Source organism: Meleagris gallopavo, chromosome 3 (assembly GCF_905368555.1).
Source record: "Meleagris gallopavo chromosome 3, MGAL_WU_HG_1.1, whole genome shotgun sequence".
Classification (NCBI taxonomy): domain Eukaryota; kingdom Metazoa; phylum Chordata; class Aves; order Galliformes; family Phasianidae; genus Meleagris; species Meleagris gallopavo.
This window is the reverse complement of record NC_139406.1, coordinates 42,924,196-42,947,525: the sequence shown is the minus strand read 5'-3', so window position 1 is coordinate 42,947,525 and position 23,330 is coordinate 42,924,196. Positions and strand designations below refer to the sequence as shown.

The 23,330-nt window shown below is 40.0% G+C and overlaps 1 protein-coding gene across 4 annotated transcripts in view; it reads left to right on the top strand.

Annotated features, from left to right (window-relative positions):
* The window catches only part of GNAL (G protein subunit alpha L), a 178,389-nt gene that overhangs the window by 141,316 nt on the left and 13,743 nt on the right, over positions 1-23,330 (top strand). For all 4 annotated transcript variants that reach the window (XM_085220750.1, XM_085220753.1, XM_085220752.1 and 1 more), the window contains 2 exons: positions 19,439-19,493; positions 22,374-22,447. In XM_085220750.1, coding sequence (XP_085076876.1) covers positions 19,439-19,493; positions 22,374-22,447 — 129 coding nt within the window. The remainder of the gene's footprint in view (positions 1-19,438; positions 19,494-22,373; positions 22,448-23,330) is intronic.

Below are 23,330 nucleotides of genomic sequence, written 5' to 3'. Positions count from 1 at the left end.
AGAAGCAGCTGCAGCTGTCTGCAGAGCCACTGCGCAGGGGATGTCCTTGCTGCAGAAACACTGCCTTAGTGACACTGGGTGCTGCTTTTCAGCACAGGAAAGAGCAGTATGAGCTCAAGGGGGAATGGTTTTAAACTAAGACAGGGAAAGTAAAGTTTAGGTTAGATGATATTAGGAGGAAATTTTTCATACAGAGGGTGATGAGGGTGATGACACACTGGAACGGGTTGCCCAAGGAGGTTGTGGATGCCCCATCCCTGGAGGCATTCAAGGCCAGGCTGGATGTGGCTCTGGGTAGCCTGGTCTGGTGGTTGGTGTCCCTGCACATAGCAGGGGGGTTGAAACTAGATGATCGTTGTGGTCCTTTTCAACCCAGGCCATTCTGTGATTCTGTGTGTGTGTGATTCTCATGCTTTATTCTTACACTTCAATTAGATTGACATGTTCAGCTGCCATGTTTTCCATTTGTAATTGAAGTTTTTATTATTTTATGGATTTTTTGCAAGAAATACATCTGTCCTCAGAAATTATACATTAACCTAAGTAAATACTCGCTGAACCTTTCAAAGATTAACTTTTATTTATGTTTGCTCTGGTTTCCATGTGTCTGCATGCTTTTGAAGACACTGATAGATTTTAACTCAGCAATTGAAAAGCTGTCTTAAAATCACTTGCATGCAGCAGTCAGTAGCATCAGTTTATTGTTACTCAAGAAGTGGGATGTAGCCTTTATAAAGTCTTAAAGGTGTTAAAAACTTAATTGAAAGGGGAAAAAAAAGTTTATCCCTGAAAACCATCTATTCACATCCCCTGTCAGTCCCACAAGTGCACATACTGTAGTGAACTGCAGGGTTTGAAGTTGCTAGGATTTTTCTTTCAGGAGCCTGGGGAGTGGGGAGACTGTTTGCTGCTCTTCCACTAAATGTAAATAGCAGTGAGAAAGGTGACTAGGAAACAGGATGTCAGCCTGAGAAACCTGAGCAGTGAGATAGCATTAGATATCAAAAAATATTTGTTCTAATTTATAGAAATTCCTGATTCATATTGAAAGAAACAAGCAACAGCACTTCTGTTGGTAATAAATAATTGTTTTCAAATGCCTATAACCAAGCTGAACTTGGAATCGAAAGTCCCTACTTGAAAGAGTTATCTACTTGGGCAGAGATACTGCCTCCTAGTTCCAGTACTCACTGTTATTTCCCATCTCAAATATTGCAGGGAGTAAAAGCCCTGCAACACATCCTTGCATGGGATTTTGCTAGAATGGTTCCTACCAGCATCAGTTGTAACTTAAAAAAAAAAAAAAATCAATTTTAAATAACTATAAATCACGTAAAATAAGTATGTCTTTAGCTACAAATTTCATGGTGTTTTTACACGTTGGAAAAAGAGAATTTGGAGAACAAGACTTCAGTGTGATTTTGCTAATGCTAGCAAAAAAAAAAAAAGTTTATGTTTTTTGTAAGAAATAACTTGCTGTTTATTTCAGCTAATGGACTACACTTACACAGAAGGTACTGATCACTGATATGCTCATGTCCAAGCAAAGACAAGGCAGCCTTTGCAATGCTGAGGCTGCTTACAGAGAGATTCTGAGTTGCGTGTATGACAACAACCAGGTTTCCTGTCTCAGCTCTGAGAGGAAGCCAGAGCACGCAAGGGTGGGGAATCTCTGATTTGCTGGATGCCACTTTTCGAACACACACCTTATTCTTATCAGTAATACAAAAATAAATAAAATGATGTACGTGTGAGCCATAACAAAACGAACGTGTACATCACATCCAGGTCCTGCATTATAGCTTCTACCTCTCAGTTCATGACTAAGGAATCTATAAAGTATAAAGCCATTTTTATGGAGTGAAGTTAATAGCAGAAAGGCACGCTTAGGAAATAATTGCATTGAATTATCTTCTGAGTGATGCAAAGAAATTGCAAGTTAAAGAAAAATAATGGTTGCTGTGAATCTGTTGTCAGCTGGAGAATTGGAACAGATGCTTCTATACTGGGATATTATGAAATCTAACCTTTGAGCAGGTCAGTCATGACATGTATGTAAATAAAAGTAGCTATACAAAGCTTTTGTATTAGCATGGCAACATAATTGGAGTTCTTCAAAATTATGCTGAATTAACATATCACCACTTAAATTTGGCTTGTAGAACTGTTTTAATTATGTAGTAAGTTAAATGTAAGCACATAAAAACTTGCATTAGGTGCAGAACCTTTTCAAGGACATAATAGTTGTAATCATCTCATAACAGCTGTGATTTTCTTGTTCCATAATCTTTTGTAAAGAAGCTGCCATACATGACTGTTCACTTTTATTGATGGGATATATTTTTGAAGTTTTTTTCTGGATTTCTTTTTTTTTGCCAACTCATTCACGTTCTTAGATCTCTTGACAGAGATTATAGGTATGATTGCAACCTGGCTGGACACACACAGCTCTCCATTAACCTAACCAGTTTGGGCACTCGTACAAAAAGGAGAGCTTCAGTTGAGCCTGGATAAGCCTGTCTGAAATACTGGGCTCAGTAGCTGAAGTCTTGTCATAGCAGATACACTGCTATCCATAATTGCAGGAGTTGACGCAGAGTTCAGTAGATATCTGCTTTAATTCTGTATGTGCCTATGGATCACCATGAAGATAATATCTTTTATAATTTTCTCTCTTTTGTCCATGGTTATGTATCTATCTTGTGTGTGTTATTGTTTGGGTTTTTTTTAAGTTCTAGTTCAGCATTTCTTCTTCTTCAACTGAACAATCCTTTCTTTGATATTTGATATTTCTCTTTCTCTGTTTTTAGCTGCCTGGTAGATTTTGCAGCTGTATTCTCAGCTCTCATCATTTGAAACGATGACCCTAGTTATTAATAATATCCAGTGTTTTGCAGCATGTTGGGAAAACCCGTCACAGTTATTCTACAAATGTGATTTATTTAGCAGCTTCTCCACACCCTGCTGAACTTTAAAGGTAGATGCAAAGTGTGCCTCACTTCATTCAGTTCAGGAAGGCTGATGTGTTGGTTTCTCTGGGGGTAGAATCAAGTCATAACTGCTTAATTCTTTTGAGTATCTAAAACGTTGGTAGACACTCATTCTGTAAGTGGGATGCAGAGCAAAAAGTCTTCCCCTATGGATTACAAACAAAATAAACTTTCTTGTAAATAACCAACTAGGAAGCAGAAAGACCTTTATATAGCTTATTTCATGTATACTGAATGTGTATTAAGTAAAGCATACAGGTGTTTTCCTGCTGGTATGGACTGTGTTTCATTTGTTTCTCCTTTGCATTTTCTCAGAGATATACAGTCTGTTACTTCAGTAGCTTTAAATAATGTCAGCTGGTTTACTTCTAATAGATATTGTTATGTGCATCATTATATGCAACAAATAGGAGGAAGTATGTATGGTGAATATGTTGTCACAACCAACATGCAGAAGTAAAGCTGTTGAGGTGATGTTATCTGGATTGCCGTCAGCAATCCACATCTCATTTATACCCTCAAATTCTAAGCAAAGTGTTTGATGTCAGCAGTATGTCATGCGGAGGGTCCCCTCCCACAACACTGTCATGTTTGTGTCTTACAGCAGAACTGCAGTTGCTGACACAAGGGTTTCCTACTAGAGGTTAAGTTGGCCTCCCATTTTTAACCCTTAAATGACAGAACAGTTAAATTCTGAATTTCTGTCAGGCAGTTGTGTATCTTATCTGGACAGAATAGCTCAGTGAAAAATAAATTTGTGTAACTGGAAAAAATGTTTAGACTATCTTATCCATCCAAATAATACCTTGACACTGGTAAAGTGGCATTGCATGTTAGTAATTGGTGTTGCCAAATAACCTCATTCTTCCTAGGAAAGCTTTTTGTGCTTACACTCCGCTTGTTGCTAAAATGAAGTGGATCCCTTCTTACACAAATAAAGTAAATAATAATTTATGTTATAAAGCAAGATAGAAGAAGAAAAAAACAGTTTTCTCCATTCCATGCATCTTGCAGGTAGCAGCTTGGATAGTTGCCCTCAACTGTTGCTCAACCGGAATTTTGAGGGGGGGATTCTTGAATCCAAGTCAATATTCTCCTCAGAGGTCTCAGTTCAGGTTTTTGAGCAGGGTCTTGTCCTTCTAATAAATTGCATTCAGAAATGCATGTCTTTCACAGTTAGTGTTTCCACAATGACCAAAAGTTGTTAAGCTTCCAAATTAAAGCTCTAAGCAGAGTTGGTTAGTAAGTGCTATTATATATCATTGTAATCTAGAGAGAATAATATGGTTAAGTAACTTTTTTTTAGCTGCTGGAATCATCTGTTTTTTTGCTGATAACCAAGGGGAAAATAACATATTTAGCTTCCAAGAAGTTATATAGCAACAATAGGAAAACAGTACATGAGACAGCGGTGAAGGCCAGCTGCCTTCTTTGAAGGGATTTTGAGGGAACACATGAACAATAGCATTTTAGAATAAGGCTGTGTAATGTAACTTTGAACTATTTATAACATGCGGAGAGATAGAACAGGTACTTGTGTTTAGTGTAATTATGCTTATGCAATCAGCTTTTTTAGAAAGATGTCCGTTTGACTAATTTATTTTTGGAAATGTACTCCAGAGTGCTAAAATGTGTATCTACATATCTGTCTTTATATAATTTTCAGTTTTGATTCTAAGCCTGTTTTTTTTCTTTTTTAATCTATCAGGAGATATCCTTCTACTTATAAATGCTTTGAGGCTGATTAACAATTGATGGCAGACAAATCTGCAAACACCAAGCTTTTGGCATCACAAATGAAAATGCCTTTCTTTATAAGAGAGGAAGGGGAGGGATTAATTCCCTGTTTAATTTCTAAAGAAAAAAACCCACAGCCTGACCAGACAAAATTTCTTTATACTATAAATAACCAAACCTTTCTGTTTTTCATGACGGTAATTTTGATATATTTCTATCTAAATTGCTCTTTCCACATTCTTCCTTCTACTACTGGGTTCAGCAGTGTTCCTTCAGATATTCGGTAGGTGATAGAAAAAATATGAACAAAATCATTCCACACAGATGCAGATGTGTGTGATTCCTAATTGTGCTGTGCAGCTAGATGGGGCCTTATGCATGGTCTTGTCCTTGGCATTTAGTGTCTGTATGTTATTTATACTAAATTTTCATTCTAGCCATCTTATTACCTGACTGCTGTTAATCACAGAATCATAGAATGGCTTGGTTTGGAAGGAACCTCAAGGATCATCAAGTTTCAACCCCCCCTGCCACAGACAGGGTTGCCAACCACTAGATCAAGTACTAGATCACATTGCCCAGGGCCCCATCCAACCTGGAACGGGATATCTGCAACCCCCCAGGGAACCTGTTCCAGCACCTCACAGTATTCAGTTGGGCTGTGTTCTGTAGCAGAACATGCAGAAAATGACCTCATTGGTTCAGCCTGCATTCTACTTTCAGGCTCCTCTCCTTGTTGAAAGAAATCTGCTGTCTCATTTTGAGATAGATATTAGAAGGAAGTTTTTCACCTGGTGGATGGTGACACACTGGAACAGGTTGCCCAAGGAGGTTGTGGATGCCCCATCCCTGGAGGCATTCAAGGCCAGGCTGGATGTGGCTCTGGACAGCCTGGTCTGGTGGTTGGCGACCCTGCACATAGCAGGGGGGTTGAAACTGGATGATCATTGTGGTCCTTTTTAACCCAGGCCATTCTGTGATCCTATATGATTCTATGATACAGAGCCTCCTCATGCAGTTTGTCAATGCAAAAGTGTATCAGGTATATGTAATGCTGTTTCCTCAAGAACTCTGCCAGGCCTTAGCCTGGGCTGCATTGGGCTGGGCACCATTCAGTGCTGCTCCAGGCCAGACCCTATTGCAGCCACACAGGCTGCAACCATACTGCCTAGGAAGGAGGCCGGGCTTTGGCTTTGTTCCAGAGCCCTCGTAGAGTTATTTAAATGCATTTAGGATGTGTTGAGGAGAAGTTTGTGGAACATACTGTACCACACCAGGAGGTGATGGTAGAGCCTGTCTCATTCCTGATGGCTAGAGCCAGCTTGCAAAGGAACCTGTTAGCACTATTCTCGCTGTGCACTGAAGACTCCTATAGCTCAGGTGCTAGCAAAATGGCTATTTTTTCTGCATTTACATTTACATTTATGTATTTACTGTGTCCTCCCTTAAGCGCGCTGCTTGGAAGGTAATGAGGTCTTGCTAACAATCTGTGTCTAAAGCAGCTGGATTTTTGAAAAAACTGTTGTGCAGTTTACCCTCAACAGCAAGATAATTATATTTGTGGAGAATCACACGGGCACAATCATTCCTCAGAACAGAAAGCAACCTCTGTAACTGCAATATGCAGTGCAGTGTCACATGTTGCTGGACTGGGTGCCATTGTTGTCATATCACTCAGACTTGGGTGTTTGGAGGTTAACCTGCACTGACCAAATAACCAAATAACCAAGACCATCTTTCAGGCTCCTGACGTCTGAAATTTTGTGCACGTTACTGATCTTTTAAGCGTATGAGTCGTGCCACTGAATTCCAAAGTCCTGTTGCATTCAATAGGATTACTTATATCCTTAAAACTATGCTTGCGGGTGAGTCTTTGTAGAATCAGAGCTTTGATTGCACTGAATTTGTTAGTCCCTCTGTGAACCTGAAATATTTAACAACTCTGACAAAAGAAAAAAATAGCGCTCTGTGGTCTAGTTGTTCGTTTGTATTCATTTATTTTATCTATATTTGTTCTGCAGTTATTAAATTTCTCTCTTACTTGTAGCTTCTATGAGAAAATGTGTCACCTTGAAAACGGTGTCCGTTTTGAAGACGAGGTTAACAGTTTTTCAATGTACTTTTAGTATGGTTCTGATTAATACCAGTAATGATCCCCTTCCTAATGGCGGTCCGTATGTGCAACTCTAAAACCTTGTCTGGAGGGCTAGGGGGTAGCTCAGGATGCTTGCAGGGTTTCATAATGAAACCATCATAAAGCTTTTCAGTTCTGAGATTCTGAGACAGGAAGAAACAAAAGCAAAAAATCCAATTGGAAACTTGCCTGTTTCCTCACTTCTGTGATTGAGCATTTGTCCAGTGTTATGTAATATTATGATATAGAATCTATTTAGAAGTGCATTACGGTGCTTGAACTGAATTTACATCAGGACAGGCTGATATCTCACATACAGCCAGTAAATGAAGATGTATGTCTAAGCAGTGTATGGTGGTGAATTACTTAACACAAATTTTCAAGGATTTGTACTGAAGGTATTAGAAATACATAACAAAATAATGAAGTTGAAAACCAGGATAAGAAGCAGTTCCTATAAATGTGTTTTGTGGTTCTGAGCTTGAGTAACACTGAGGCCTTCTAAAACATGTATCTTGCAAAATGGGAGCAGTATCAGCACCAGCCCAACTAAAGAACATTTTTTTGTTTTCAAAATGTCGTCACAGTTACATTGTAAATGTGTACTTTTTCATTTACTTAACATTTTCGTCAGTGAGCAGGTCTACAGGGGAAAATAACTGTCTGAAGGAAGTGTGAACTTTGTCTGCTTTGTAGTCTAATGCAGGATAACCTGTTGGAAGACAGACGTTTGTTAAGAGGAGGAGATCAGTACTTGTCATGCTGTTGTTAGGACTGGATTATCCATAATCTAATTACGAAGGTTACTAACAAATTGAAGAGATTATAAGATTAACAATTATCTATGTGATTATTTGATTAAAATAAATGCCAGCAGCTTTGGCTGCCATACCTGGTATTTGGGATCAGAACTCCTATTTATTTCGTAGCAGAAAAGCAAACAACAACAAAAAAACTTTGTGTTTTGATTCTGGTTTTGTGATGACGTTAATAACATGACTGGACCCTAATCATTCTATTTGCTCTGAAGTACAATACGCTTTATTATTTAATGAGAACCTTTTTGAAGTAGGGCTTTTGATGTTGTTTTTTTTTGTTTTGTTTTTCTAGAGGGGGGAAGAGTGTTTTTAAAAATGAATTTAAAAATTAAGTTTTGAGGTATTGGATAGAGGTGGTAATTCCATAGGATGGAAGAAGTCCAGCGTGGCTGATGCTGCAGCAGGGCCACCAGAGCAGGGTGCCCAGGCCCACAGCCAGCCAGCGTCTGGAGACCTCCAAGGAGGAGACCCCACAGCCTCTGGGCAGCCTTAGAAGCGCTGCCTGAAAAAAGATAGGCCTTTGCACAGGGCTGAGGGTTTTTTTCTCTGGTATCTGTAGTTTAGTTCTGGTATCACTTAGTGGAACTTCTCAGATTTATTGTTTGAAAAATGTCCAACATAGTGTAATTAGGAGTTTCATCTCACTGTGGAGCCAAGTTCCCAGAGAATAAAGCAAAAGGTCAGCACTCTTCACACTCAACTTTAGAATTCTCCTGGCACTCCCTCACAAAGGCATGCACTCTCCCAGGCAATATTGTAAAGAACTTTTATATTAGAAATCAGCTTAATATGGATTTTCCTGGGAAAAAAAAAAAAAAAAAAGGTCAGGTCTTTTGAGGCCATCACAAACTGGTTCTCTCCCTCAGGACAGGTACCGGGCACGTTTCTTCTCAGTGCATTTCCTAGAATCCACACTGCAATGTGCACAGAGTTTCATGGGAAAAATATTCTGATAAGGAATTTGTTGTTCTAGGAGCCCTTGGGTTTGAAGGGACAAAAAAAAAAATAAATAGAAAATGTAAAACTTATACCTGTGCTCACAACTCAACTATAGGGTGACCTGCCAGTATATTGCCAACTATATTTTATTACATCAACATGTGAACAGTGCTTCCATATTTAGAGTATTTAGAGGACAAATACCAGAGCACTCCTGCATTTCATTTCTACCGATTACATGCAAGTTGTGAGTGGTATTTGTAATGTTCTCTTAAAGAAAGAAAAGGAGAGAAAATACAACATTTTGAAATCTGAACTGACAAGTGGCTTTGGGTTTCAGACATTTATACCTTATTTGTATATTCCTCTTCAGTGTTTTCCAGATGTTATTGCATAAATCTTCCCAGTTTTTTTCCACTAACTGTATGGGCGGAGAAGACAGATTAGGAAGTTTGACTTCCTTCTCTGTGCCTGTTTTTAGGAGCTTTAGAAGTTGTCCAGGATTTAAAATTGGCCTCCATGGATTTTTGAAGTGAATTTATCAGAATTTTCCTCTTCCTTGCAGATGTGTATGTTGTATAGTGCTGCAGCTTCTGAACTCAGCTGAAGTTGCCTTTTCAGTGGACCCATGATATCTTAAAGGAGTGAAAATGTGGGGCCATGATCCTGCACAAAGCTGCCCCGGGCTTTCAGGTAGCTCCAACAGGCTCTCAGGCTACTGTGGGCAGTGTTGCACCAACCAGCACCAACTATCAACAGCACCAACCAGTCTGATGCTGTTCAGCCCCCTCCTTTTGGTATGGGCAGCGAGCCTCTCAGCAGGGAGCCCTCATGGAAAGCTGCAGCAATGTGAGGGTGACCCATAGTGCCAAATTCTCCATTAGCCACAAACATCTTTTTGCTCCAGTTTGTTATAAACTATGCCCTCGAAATAACAACCACATCTTGGGTACTGGATAGAGCAATTAAAAAGGAAAGCATAAGGTAATATTTAAAGTAACTTGAAGTAGGGCATAATCAGGTTGTTGCATAATTATTTTCCTCATTCCTCAAACCCAACTCTATGTATTGTTTTAATAGAACAAACGTACTGTAAACTGAAAGAAAAAAAAATGGTGGAAAGTGAACAGGAATGGAAGAAAGGTACAGAGAGTGCAGTTAGGCAAGCTTTTTGCAAAATACCTGATTAATAGCAAATTATAGCATTAACATGGCTTCCTTACAAATGTACAAGTAGCAGGGTTGCTGGGCTAGTTTTGAACACTGAGTTTTATAACCTGTGTCTTGGTTAAATGGCTTTAACTATTAAATGGAATTAAGTCAATAGTTAGTAAGTTGGACATGATCACTGTGTCTTTCCTTACATTTTGATATTAACAGTTCCTCTCCTCGTTTCAGCTTCATGCATTCCGTCAGCTACCCAAGATAGTCATTTAGATACTGTACTGAGGGACATGGTTTAGTGAGGGATTTTGGTGATAGGTGGACAGTTGAACTGGATGATCTTAAAGATCTTCTCTAGCCTCTGAATCGCTCAGTCAAGCTATAAGTCTTAGAATCAGTGGCTTGAATACATTCTTTGGTTAAATATACCCTGTTTTGAAATGGACAGGATAATGGTGATTTAATGAAAACACTTCAGAAGCATCGTTTGTAACGACAGAAGAGCTTTCTTATGAGCCTAATAGTTACATCCAGCACTCGTATCACACTCCTTAGACCTTATTCACCTGATAATTTCTAAAACAGCTGTTTGTTTTTCATGTACAGCTCTGGAACATGCTGTGGATGGGAAGGATGATGAGCTCTCCAATCTAGATGAAATGTAGAGATGCCCAAATTCATTCTGGCACATGACATGAACAAGTTGGGGAAGAGCAGGTTTTGTGTCCTTCTCATCAGTAATCTCTGTGAGAGGTTACCATGCCTCTCATACTTTGCAAAAAGAAAAACAAAAGGTCTATATCTAAGCAATGGTTCTGTTGGCTGTTTTGGGGTAAAAATGCTCTGGAATTGCTAAAAGGAAGGCTGTCAGTTCTTATCATGCTTCTAAGGCATTTGGTTGTTTTTTGGTTTTTTTTTTCCCTATTAAGTTTTCTAGCCTTGAACATTGACAGAGCAGCATCTGAGAATAAACAGGTGAACCATGCAGTGCACATTGAAGGGTTGCTCATAGAGTTTGCATCCAGTATGTCCTTCACACAAGGTAAAGGTATGAGAATGCAGAGTTAGAGCTGGGACAAGAAATAGTGACTGCAGAAGACAAATGACCTGCCGCTGCACCTCATGATCTGGAAAAAGTAAAAATAAATTTTACTGAGTGCTCTGCAGGGTCTGCATTTACGGCTTCTCTGTTCTCGCTGTCTGGAAGCTAGACATCTCCTTGACTTTTCTGTAAAGCAAATTTTTCAGTTTTTTTAGCTTTTTGGTCAACAGACTTCACATTTTATATGTAGCTCTAGAAGGTTTCTTCTCTAGTAGGATGGGTGTTGGGAGCCCTCGCTCCTTAAATTTTAGGCATCTGTAGGAATTTCAGATCCTATCTATCTGTCTGTCTGTCTGTCTATCTATCTATCTATCTATCTCTTGGAGTCTCTAATACATCCTCATGAGAACTGGTGCTGTGATCCAAATGTTAAGCCTTAGAACTAATGCCAGTCCTCCTGCTCAACCCCAGCACTCACCAGAACTCCAGCAAAGTCAATTCTCTGGGTCAAGTCAACACTTACACTTACATTTTGCATAGGACATTACACATTGTTCTTCTCACGTGTCACAAATAGATCTGAAAAGAATAATAAGCATGCTTGTGTTTTTCCTGGTCTGGAGAATTCAGCACTCTGAAGAGCTCACATTTCTTTATCTGGGTATTCTGGAGGTTATTAATATTCTCTTTTTAGACATCTGGTGTGACTTTTAGATGTGAGACCGCTTGGCAGCAAGTTCTCTTGCAATGAGCTTGGACTGGTGCCACAGGTAAACTCAAACTTCTTGTGACTTCCTTGTAACCATGTGTTTTGTCTCTTTTGCTTCTCGTGTTTGGGGATTTTCTGCTTTCTCTTTTATCACCCTCCTATAGAAAATTCTGGTCAAACTGGTTTTTCCTTTCTGGCAGCCACCATAGCAGACTTATTTTTCCAAACCACTTCCATCGGAGTAAGTAATGTTTCATTTCCAGCAAGCAACCTGGATTTGGCATTCTTCAGGGCTCACCGCACTTGGTGGATTTCATATATCCACAGTGCAACAACTTTTAAAAACAAAACTATCAACCAGAGGGTGTAACTTGCACTGAAATAATTTTTCCATATCACAGCAACAAAGCCTGTAAGTAACAGGGAAAGCTGCATTTGCAATACTATGTGAAAATAAACATTGTTAACTTTTGACATCCCATTGCAACCTTTTGGTGTAAAGTTGGTGCTTGTGAACCTGATGCACTTGACAGCTCCTCGTATTATCAAGGCTTTTGCTTGTAGTTTGGCTTTCTTTAACATAGAAGTCAAATCTGTTTTTCAAGAACTTAGCTTAAGTGGCAGACGTGCGATGTTCTATGCTCTTTAGTTAGCAGTTAGCAACAAGTGAAAACAAGGTTTTGATGTATCTGTAAAGGTAGATTTTCCAGAATCTCTGGAACCATTGCATTCTGCACATGCAACTCTGATGTTTCACATGTTCTTTAGTTCCTTTGCTGAGCTGGTCCAGATACTTGCTGGAAGATACTAAATAGTTGTTCCATTCAAATAGTTGATGAAGTGATTGCAATCTGTCAAATATCAGCTCACAAGGCAGTCAGGATCCAGATCTCTCCAGATAATGCTATGTGATCTTTCTCTTGGTCCTCTATTCAAGTTTGCCCTTAAAATTACAGAATGTGCTCTGTGTAACATTTGTGTTACAGAACTAAGATATGTCTGTATAGTTTTATCAATATACATATAAAGATCATGAGCCTGTGTCAGTCTAAGCCTTTGGTTTTATTAGTGCTTCATTCTTGGTTTGTGTTTTGCAGCAGCTCGTCTGCTTGCACCTCTGGGAATAAAATGTCTGATTGCACACAGTAGAAAAAATTTGTCCTTCATAAAATAAGTAAATAAGTAACCTTTCCTCTTCCTTCTCTTTGTGCTGTTCTTCTCTGTCTCTGAGATCCTTCATAACAGAAGCTGCAGATGATGAGTCTCATTTCTGCTGGAGCCTGTTAACCTTTCTGTGTGAATGACAGTTTTCCAGATTGAAGTCTTAGCCAGTGTTTATGTTAAGAAGAGGGTTAATGATGATCCCCATAGGCCTCTCGCTCGAAAAGCAAAAACATCTGCTAAGCCAAATAGTGGTTAGTTTGCTAAATTTAGAAGGAAAAAAATGCATTTCCCAAAATTCACACTGCTTCTCAGCAAATTTAGGGAACAGTGGTGGCAAGCAGTTATGGAAGTCATACTGTTTATTCATTTTTAAGTTTAGTTCATATTTTTTCAATTAAAAGAAATTAGATTGGTGTTATTAAGCAGAAGGAAGGTACTCAACATATATCTGAAACATTTAATGTAGCTGAGCTTTCCATGTATTTGTTTAGGTTGATAGTTGGACGTAGCCTGCAAAGCCTTTTTGTAGAGATATTCGGCAGTATGTATTGAGAAGAGACTATTCAGCAGCTAAGAAACTGAGACTGAAATGAACGTCTGCTAGGAAGCTCTCTTAACTAAGCTTATATACCAGCAGCATTCTTTCACAGAATTTATCCATCTTTCTTTATCCTCATCAAACTTGATTCTGACTCCTGCCAGCCATCTGACTTGTGGGGGAAAGAGTCACCTGCTGAATTGTGATGAGCTTTTCGTTGCAATAGTCATGACTGACAGTTGTGTCTTTGCCTTTGATATCTCAGCTTAAGTCATCATCTGTGAATTTTGTTTAAACTAGAGCTCTCCTGCTTCACAAGGCTAATGTAATAGAGCATCTCACGTTGTCTTTGCTCTGGATGACTTTGCTGTAGCTTGGCGCTAGTTGTAGCCATGATAACAGAATGGGACAGGTACATGCTTCCCAACCAAACTGCTGGTACCCCCCAGTAGGCTGCATGTAGATCTGATCACAGAATCATAGAATGGCTGGGGTGAGAAGGGACCATGGAGGTTAACTAATCCAACATTGCAGTTTCAGCAGGGCCACATAAAGCAGGGTGCCCAGGACCACTTCTCCAAGGAGGAAATTCAGAGCCTCTGGGCAATCTGTGCCAGTACTCTGTCACCCAGGGTCCGTTTTTGCCCAGAGTCCATCTCAGTATGTTCACCGCTCTCCCTTGGTAGCCCATTTGTTGCAACAGCTGTTCTCACTCTGAGGACACATCTTGAAAAACCAGGCATCCCAACCAGCCACGTGCTGCTCACGTACTGATCACACATGGAAGCTAAGCAGCTATCCTGTACATGGTCTCCAGTGTCTCACGAACCCCAGGTGGAGGGCTGGCAGGAGGTTTTAAAGCACAAATTCTTCTAAATTGAAGAATTTCTTTACTGTGAGGGTAACAGTGCTTGGAACAGCTGTCCAGAGAGGTCGTTGAGTTTTCTTCTCTGGAAGTGCTCAAGACCAGCTTAGACACCTTCCTATGCAACCTGCTGTAGGGAACTGCTTTAGCGAGACGTTGGGCTGGGTGATATCCAGAGGTCCCTTCCAACCCCTATGGCTCTGCGATTCTGTGAAATTCAGAACTTCAGTCCTCGATTGCCATACCCACAGAGGCCTCACTCAGCGTCTGGCTGCGGCCGGCCGGGCAGCAGGCCGGGAGCTGGGTGAGCAGATGCTGCCCTCTGCAGTCTCTCTCCTCTCTGCTCCACAGCCCCAGCATGCATGCGGTTTGACGGCTTTCTTTTCGAAGCCCGTTTTTTAATCTCCCTTTCCACCCACAGGACAGGATGAAGAGACAGTTATAGTGTGATAATGTCAGTATTGAAATAGGGAGAAGAGGGAAGTCCTGGGAAACCGGTGCTCTTAGAAGATGCCAAAAATACACGTCAATCAATACCAATACGTAAATCTCTAGACTCTATAAATAAACACAAAATTTCACTAGCGTCTTCAGTGTTTGCACTGGCTATTTTTCTGCATCAGCTCAAGCAGCTCAAGCAGCAATTGGTCATTGAAAATCAGAATAAAGAGTGGATTCAGAACAGCTCTCATCCCCTTGCGCTCCTGCCTTGCAAGTGCTCGCTTCTACACCTTTCCTCAGGGGAGACAGCTGCAAAGCAGCACACAGGGGGCGAGGGCGAACGCTCTGTTGCTGCATGGGGGCTGTATTTAAAGCACAGTGCCTATTTGCATTTGACAGGAAAATCCTCACCTATTAAACGCTAGCAATGTCTTTTGAGGGATTTCTATTGATATCTTCAGTAAATGACTTAGGAAAATAAATCCTTTAGGGGTTAGAATGATACTGGAGGCTATTTTCATTATGTCTTTCTCAGGAACTAGGAATCGTATCAGAATAATGTGAGGTTGTTTGAAAACCAACTGTGGAGCCAAAGGTATCCTCCAAACCAGAAATCCATAATTTCCAATTTTTAAATTCTGCACAAGGCAATAACAAGGTTGTAATCCCTTAGCTGATTAGTACCTGTATATAACCATTCAAATTTTGATTTTGTCTCTGATTATTTCAGCAGGTAAAAGAAAAAAGAAGAAAAGGGGGTCAGTTTCAGCTCCCTAGTATAGAGATCTGGGATAAGTTCTCACTGTGAAATACTTAACTTGCATGAGGGTTATCATAATCCAAAGATAGCAGAATTCAAAGTCTTGGTCTTGCATGACTTCATATAGTGGGTTATAGGGGGTGCTCCTACTGATTTGGGGGCCTGGTTAAGGAATTTGCAGAGCCTTCTGTGTTCCTTCAGAAGCAGAAAGTTTGCAGACTGCAGCCACTTACTTACTGAGGATAACTTTGAGATTCTTCATTCTGACAGCTTCAAGCTATAGTGTTACAATTTTACCTTTTACCAGGATTTTTAGCATTAGCTTGATTTCTTGTTTTCCACAGAGATTTTTTTATACCAGGCCTTTGAAATGGGGAAAACAGAAAAAAAAAACCAAAAAAACAGTTAAGGTAGAAAAAGATTTATTAAAACGTGTAGTTCATTGTGCTGATATGCTGTTTAGCACCTCATCTTTCCAATTCTTTGAATGTCAAAATTTACTTATAAATAGAGCATGTCTTTTTGTGTCTGTAGTCTTATTCTCAAGACATGATTTTCTTTTAATTGTGATTTCGTGGGGTCAGGATATCTGTACAGAACCTTGTAGTGATTTACCCAGTGAGAAAAAGATTTTCGTGTACAATTACCTCCTCTTTATTTGTGCATTTATGAATCCTTTTTTAAGAAATTCTTATATAGCTGCTAATGCTGCACAAATTGCCATGGTTTTTAAAGAGAATAATGCTTATTGATAGTTCCCACATGCACTGGCAGGCACATCTAAAACCTGTACTTTTGTGTTCACAGCTTGCATAATGTAAAATGTAGAGATTGCTTGTCAAACTAAGTGTCAGCTGAGTTTCCTAGGAAACTCACTGAAGATATTTATAAAACTACAGATCAGCTTAATAATAGATATAATAATGTCAGTAGCTCGTGATTGTTGTTTTTTTAACTTTATCTGTCCATTTTTCTTTTGCTTTAATTTGTTGGCATACCAAACGGCTGCATTTCCAAACAGACCTTCCTTCCAGTATCTTCCTTAGTTTATTTAAAAAAAAAAAAAAAAAAAAGTGATCTGGGCCATTTCACGTCAGGTAATACAGACCAACCTACAGCAAAATTAAGGAGAACCTTAATGTCCTACTCATTATCAGAACAACAAAATAAAACCAGAACTGAGAAGTAGAAATACAAATATTGTGTTATAGTTGTATTCGTACTTGAGTATGAATACCTGGATGCCTGAGTTTAAAGTTCATTGCACTTACATGCAAAACAGTTGCAGAATTATCGTCAGTATTGAGTACGGTTTTCTGTAAAAGATGCGTAAGTAGAAGATCTGTCAGGATTGAGAAAAGATGTGGTTCTGTCAAAATAATTCTATCCTTCAGATGAAAAAAACATGAGTTAAAAGGAGAGGATTGGTGATGCTGATGTCCATTTTTATTCCTTTCTCTGCTATTCTGTTTTCCTCACACTGATCCTTTGAGTGGAAATTTAGGAATCATCATATCTTAAGCACTTTATATTGAGTTTTTAGTCATGTAAATTTGCTCGTGTATGCAACATCTGAGGCTGCGTATACATAAGAGTGTATATTACACCAGACCATAATTATGAAAGGCATTTAGAATTAGCAGAAATTAATGTTATTTAGAAAAAAAATGTTATTGTTTTCACATTTTAATACAGCAGTGAGACTGAAGCTAATGTGTTTAGAAGTACTGACTCTTTATCTCATCTGGAATCTATTACTTGTACAGAAACTTGCCTGTCAGAGCTATTTTTTGATTCTGTGCTAATTAGCCAAGTAAGGAGCTTCTATGAAAGATGTTCAAGAATTGATTTCCCTTCAAGAAATCCAGAGTCTACAAAACTCAGTGCACATTCAGTTTACTTCCAAAAGAAATCCTAGGAAACCATCACACACCAGAAAAGTTAATGTTAGGTAAAGCTAAGAAATTTAGCCCAGAATAGTGGTCAGATGTTGATTTATTGGGTGCCAGTGATATCACTGCAACCTGATAGAGTGGTTAGCATTTAGAACCCTGTAAATCACTGCCTTCATTTCAGTGTAGATGACTAGATGACGTGTGGTCAACAGCCTTAGAAGCATAAAACATTACAGCTATCTAAACTGATCTTTTTTAAGCACTTTGTTGAACAAAGCTGTCTCTTACCTGTGGCGTTCCCATTACGCATGCTTGAAACATATTCTTTTACTTGGAACATGACTTAGGCCAATACCAAGAACTTAACTGCCAATGCTAACAATCAGTGACCATCCTAAAATGCGTGTGTACAGGGGAGAGGTGTGCACTGGCGCTAACTACCAAGTTACGTAATCATTTGGTTGCCCTGCATGTGGCAGGGGGGTTGGAGATTCATGATCCTTGAGGTCCCTTCCAACCCTGGCCTTTCTGTGATTCTGTGATTTTGGATCAATGCTACCAACATGACGTCGGTGTTGAAGAGTCAAGATATGATTTATATATCAGCTCCAGCAGTAATGCTTCTGCAACAAACACTGATTTGTTTAGTCTAGTGGGATTTAGGATGGGGTCATGTTTGTGTACAAACACTTGCCTCTGCCCACAGTATTAACCATATCAAACTGTTTATAAACTAGACAGAAAATGTCAGGACAGATTGGAGAAACTAGAATGCTACCCATACAGCTTTGCTAAGGACAGTGAGTACTTGTTGAGGAGGTTCAGCTTGGAGGCATTTTTAATGGGAGTAGGGTTGCCATTTTTTTCATCTTATTGTGTGCTGCAAGCTTGAGACTTGCTTGGGGTTCTCAAGGCAATAACTTCTGAGCAGGTTTTGCCTGAGTGCAGCTGCTTCATCATGGTGACCATAGCTTGCTACAAAGATGTACCTTCACAGAAATTTATGGTTGCTTTTGATGGGTGAGGAGTAAAAAATATAAAGTAAAAAGATGATTCTTCTGTCATGTTTATTCAGGATAATTTTGTCATTAGGCACCCCCTGTGTTGTGCTAGACAAGCAGTTTTTAAACCTGGTGTTTTAACATCACACCTTGATAATCCAGGCTGTACATACTGGATTTTTTTTTTTTTTCCTGTTATAACAGTGGGGGTTCAAAAAGGAAAAAGAGTATAAGTAAATGTATATGCAGCATATTTTCTTTTCCTTTCAGTTAGTATCCGTGGGAAAGTACTATGAGAAATACAGTCAGGCTTTTAGAGAGGTATGTTTTCAACTGGTCTCTGTGTGTGACCTTGGTGTTAGCAGTGAGTCACATTGGCAGGCAAGAGTTCACTGTTCTCTCCTTCTTTCCCACTGCAATTAAATAAATTCCACATGCACACCCTAGTAAAATCAGGGGGAAAAAAAACTTGCCAGTTGATAAAGAAATTGTGGTAATACTGTAGAAGGATGAGTCAGTCAGTGGGACATTCACTGCCAAATACCAAATAACAATGCAGAAATTCAAGGAAGGTTTTAAGTCATGCAGGCAGTCAGGGAAAATGAGCCATCTGGGCTCACACAGAATGTAAGAAATGGGTGAAAGTGAGGGAGGAGAACTTGCCTATTTTAGCTCTGCATTTAAAATCCCATTTTTATATCCTCATTATTGCTATTCTAACATGTAGAAAAGAATTAAAGCTTGAAGATCTTTAAAATCATTGGAGAATGTGGTATCCCTTTTTTTTAGTTCTCTTTCCTCTCACTCACCGTATGCATTTTACTGAGTTTTGGCATTGTAAGGAGTCAAGACTTGTTAACCTCCACATCATGCAGTTTTGTTTTCAAGTTCTTAAGCTGTAGTTGCAGTGTTCAATCAGATCAGATGCAGGAAACATCAGATAGATGTAGTATTTTTTAAGTGGACCTCCCAAATTGTGATATTGTACTGCATTTGGTCTGTCTGAGAGTGCTACCTAACAATAAATGTAAAAGCACTGGTTTGAAGCAGTACCTGGGTAAAAAGCTGTTTGGCTCAGAAATTAGAACCGCAAGCAACGTAAGTAAAGCTCTGGGCTCATACATGTACCATTTCACTTGTGTACTACTTTGCAGCTGAAATCTAAACCAGAAAAGGTACTGAAAATGTGCTGTACTAGACAGGATTTTACGTATCTAAATGCATTTTTATTTTTCTTCCAGCTTTTTAGAAAGAATCGACAGCGTCAGCATGGATGACTACACACCCACAGATCAGGTTAGTGTAATTAATCTGATAGGGGCTGAACCAAGACAACCATTTGTACAGATTCTTTATGTAATTTGGTTTAGTCTCAACAGCAGCTGAAATGCAGCAAACCACATAATTACAAAATGCAGTCTAGCAGTTGAAATAACGGATGTTAAAGGAGAAGAAGCTTTTCAATGTTGTAAGCTTGTGTTTTATGTTGCTATATGTAGGTCGTGATTCCTGTAATACATTTTGTTATTTCTTCTTCCTTCACGTTCTGCATGAGCCAGCAGTGTGCTTTTGCAGCTCGGAAAGCAAATGGTATCCTGGGCTCCATCAAAAGAGGAGTGGCCAGCAGGGACAGGGAGGTAATTGTCCCCCTCTACTCTGCTCTTTTGAGGCCCCATCTGGAGTACTGCATCCAGGTCTGGAGCCCCCAGTACAACAAAGACAGGGAGCTGTTGGAGAGGGTCCAGAGGAGAGCCACAAAGATGATCAGGGGACTGGAGCACCTCTCCTACAAAGACAGGCTGAGGGAGCTGGGCTTGTTCAGCCTGGAGAAAAGAAGGCTGTGTGGTGACCTCACTGCAGCCTTGCAGTGCCTAAAGGGAGCCTACAAACAGGAGGGGAATCAACTCTTTGAAAGGTAGATAACAGCAGGACAAGGGGAAATGGTTTTAAGTTGAGAGAGGGGAGATTTAGGTTGGATGTCAGGGGGAAGTTCTTTACAGAGCGAGTGGTGAGGTGCTGGAACAGGCTGCCCAGAGAGGCTGTGGATGCCCCATCCCTAGAGGTGTTCAAGGCCAGGTTGGATGGGGCCCTGGGCAGCCTGGTCTAGTATTAAATGGGGAGGTTGGTGACCCTGCACGTGGCAGGGGTTGGAGATTCATGATCCTTGAGGTCCCTTCCAACCCGGGCCATTCTGTGATTCTGTGAAAACATAAATGTAGAAGTCTACAGTTTCCATCACCAGCCTTCACTACACAGTAACTGTGTTGTATTTCAGTGATGGAGGTGATGGAAACCAAGAAGGAGAGGTGTCCTCTGTCCAAATTCAGGTGGAACACCAGCAGCAGCAGTAGACCTCGGGGCTTGTCTATGTGCATGCAGACGCCTTCTCTCCATCCTGTGCCTGTCTCCTGCAGGCAGGATAGTTTCTGTTCAAGCCTTAATTGCAGGACAGTGCACTTTCCACATTGAGACACAGCTGCAGCACACACATCCATGATATTTGCTTTCGGTTGCTGATTTATAAAATTTTGGACGTAGTCACATGAGTTTTTTCCAGGTATCTTGATAGATCTTGATACAGTACACTAATGGCAAAAGCATTTGGGAATTAAGGCTGAAATGGTGCGGCCTTGGAGTAAGAAGGGGTTTAGTTGGGTGCATGGCTGCAGGTCGCCTCCATCATATGGCTTCCCTGAGCTTGAGCGGCCTGGTTTCCTTGGCAGGTTGTCTTCTCAGCAAACATTCTGAGGCTGTTACTGCTCAGTGCCAGTGTCCCACTGCTATCCAGTAGTCTCAGTCAAGATTGTGACCTATGTGATAAACTGCAAATACACATAGTAAAGGAGAATCCTACCCTGGATAATTCAGTCTGTCTACTCAAGGTGTATAAGGAGCGGGAGCTCATTAAAAAGAACTAATAATGATCATCATTTCTCATTGTGTAGTTGGGGCTGAAATTCAGAGAAATAAAGTTACTTGCCAGAGATCAGACAGGGAGGCATGTGGAGCAGAACTCCTACCAGTTCAGGTGTATAACCACAAGCCTGTCCAATTACAAAGACAAGTGTCTTGAATTAGAAGGCAATAAAAAGCAAAATCATGTAGTCAACCTGATACAGAATAAATTATTAAAGCCCTCCATACATTTTAAAACAAAAGCAGTTGTGTTGAAATTTACTCCATATAGACCTTGTGGTCTGACTTTAGCATCAATATCACCCTGCTGACAGGAGATGTCAGCAAAGCAAGGCCTTGTTTTTCCTTTTGTTATTTATTGTAGTGTTGCCCTGTTTGTTCTTGCAGGGTCTTTCTCTACCTTGAGCAGTCATTCATCATAGGAGGATTTGGCAGTGGCTTCATTATTCAGCTGTCTCAAAATTTTTCCTGATGTTTCCTTTGGGAAGAAATGTCCTTTGTCTCCAAAGATCAGAAGAGGCCTTTGGTATTTGGCAGGCAGAAAACTTCTGCTCCAGTAGCAGTGCTGGGTAGTCAAGGTTAAAAAACCGCTGGTGACGGTGATGGCACAGAGTGAGCCAGTTGCTTGAGATGGGCACCATAAATTGCTTTTGCCTACCTCCTTTGAGAACCTAGAAAATCATTTTTTTAATTATTAGAAAATGTTATTTAAGTTATAAAGTACTGCTAGCATGAAAAATAAGAAAGAAATGCCAGATTTACCTGCAACCTAAATTCTGTTCCCCTGTGCACTGTAATAGAGCTTTAATTACTTAGTCACAAGCTATTATTTCGATAGGATTCCTGTCTCATTCTCTACAAAAGAGGGCAGAATTAATGTTGCCTGGGCAACTGTAAATCTGGAGTTTTCTTACAATTGAGTACTTGACTTTACAATACGGACAACATGTTTTCTTAGTTTTATGTAACTTCAGCATTCGTTATCCACGTCACATATAAGATTGCGTGACAATAATAGATTTCAGTGTGCACTAAAGAGAACACGCATATGGTATTCACAAGCTAGATTCAAATATGATATTTGTGTATCTGCTGTGTCAGAATGGACAAACACAGGTATACCAGCAAGTCTGATTGAACTCTAATTAATCAGAACATATCTTTTCATGGAAAATACTATAGCATGCATTTAAAAACAAAGAATCAAAGAAAAGGATAGAAAAGAATGTCACTAATCAGCTTCCATGTTCTCATTTTCAGGACCTATTACGATGCAGAGTTTTGACATCAGGGATTTTTGAAACAAGGTTTCAAGTAGATAAAGTAAATTTCCAGTAAGTCTATTAGTAATGATTTATGAATATTTTACTAATCTTAACAACTCAGATGTCTGTTTTCATGTCTTCCTGGCATAACTGGGCATAGGGTGAATGTCAGGGTTGTTTGGTTTAGGTGGTTTTTTTTTGCTGTTTCCCTAGATCCCAGTAAAATCCCCTTATACTTCACTGAAAAAATAAAAGATGATACTAGTTATGTATTAGTGCTGCTCTGTTGTGGGGCCGTTTTTACTAACTCATTCATTTAGATAGCACTGCAAGCTCATATTTTTGGGATAAGATCTCACAGAACTTAGTGTTATTCCACAAGCCACAATTTGAACACTGGTACAGTTTAAATGTCTTGCTCCTTCTTTCTTCTCCTTCTGGAGAGCTGCAAGCTCTGTGCTGTGCAGCATCTCTGTTAGGGTACTGCCAGGCTACCTCCACACTGGTTCTCATCCAGAAAGGTGGCTGTGCTGATGGGGGACAAGCTGCCTTTGTGTTCTTCTCCTTGAACGCATGTACTCTCTCTACCACACTTCAAAAGATGATGAAACCTCTGTTTGTTCATAATACAGTAGCCCCAACCATCTATACCATGTGGATTTCTGTACACCACAAAGGCCAGCAATTTTCTTTTTGTATGGATTTGGCGGTATTCTTGCACCCAGGTGGTGGCCACCCCTACTGTCAATACAAGCTGGGGGACAAAAGGATAGACCACAGCCCTGCCGAAAAGGACTTGGGAGTAGTGGTGATAGTAGCTGGATATGAGCTAGCAGTGTGTCTTTGCAACCCAGAAAGCCAACTGTATTCTGGGCTGCATGGCCAGCAGGTCAGGGGAGGTGATCCTGCCCCTCTGCTCTGTGCTGGTGACGCTTCACCTGAAGTATTGTGT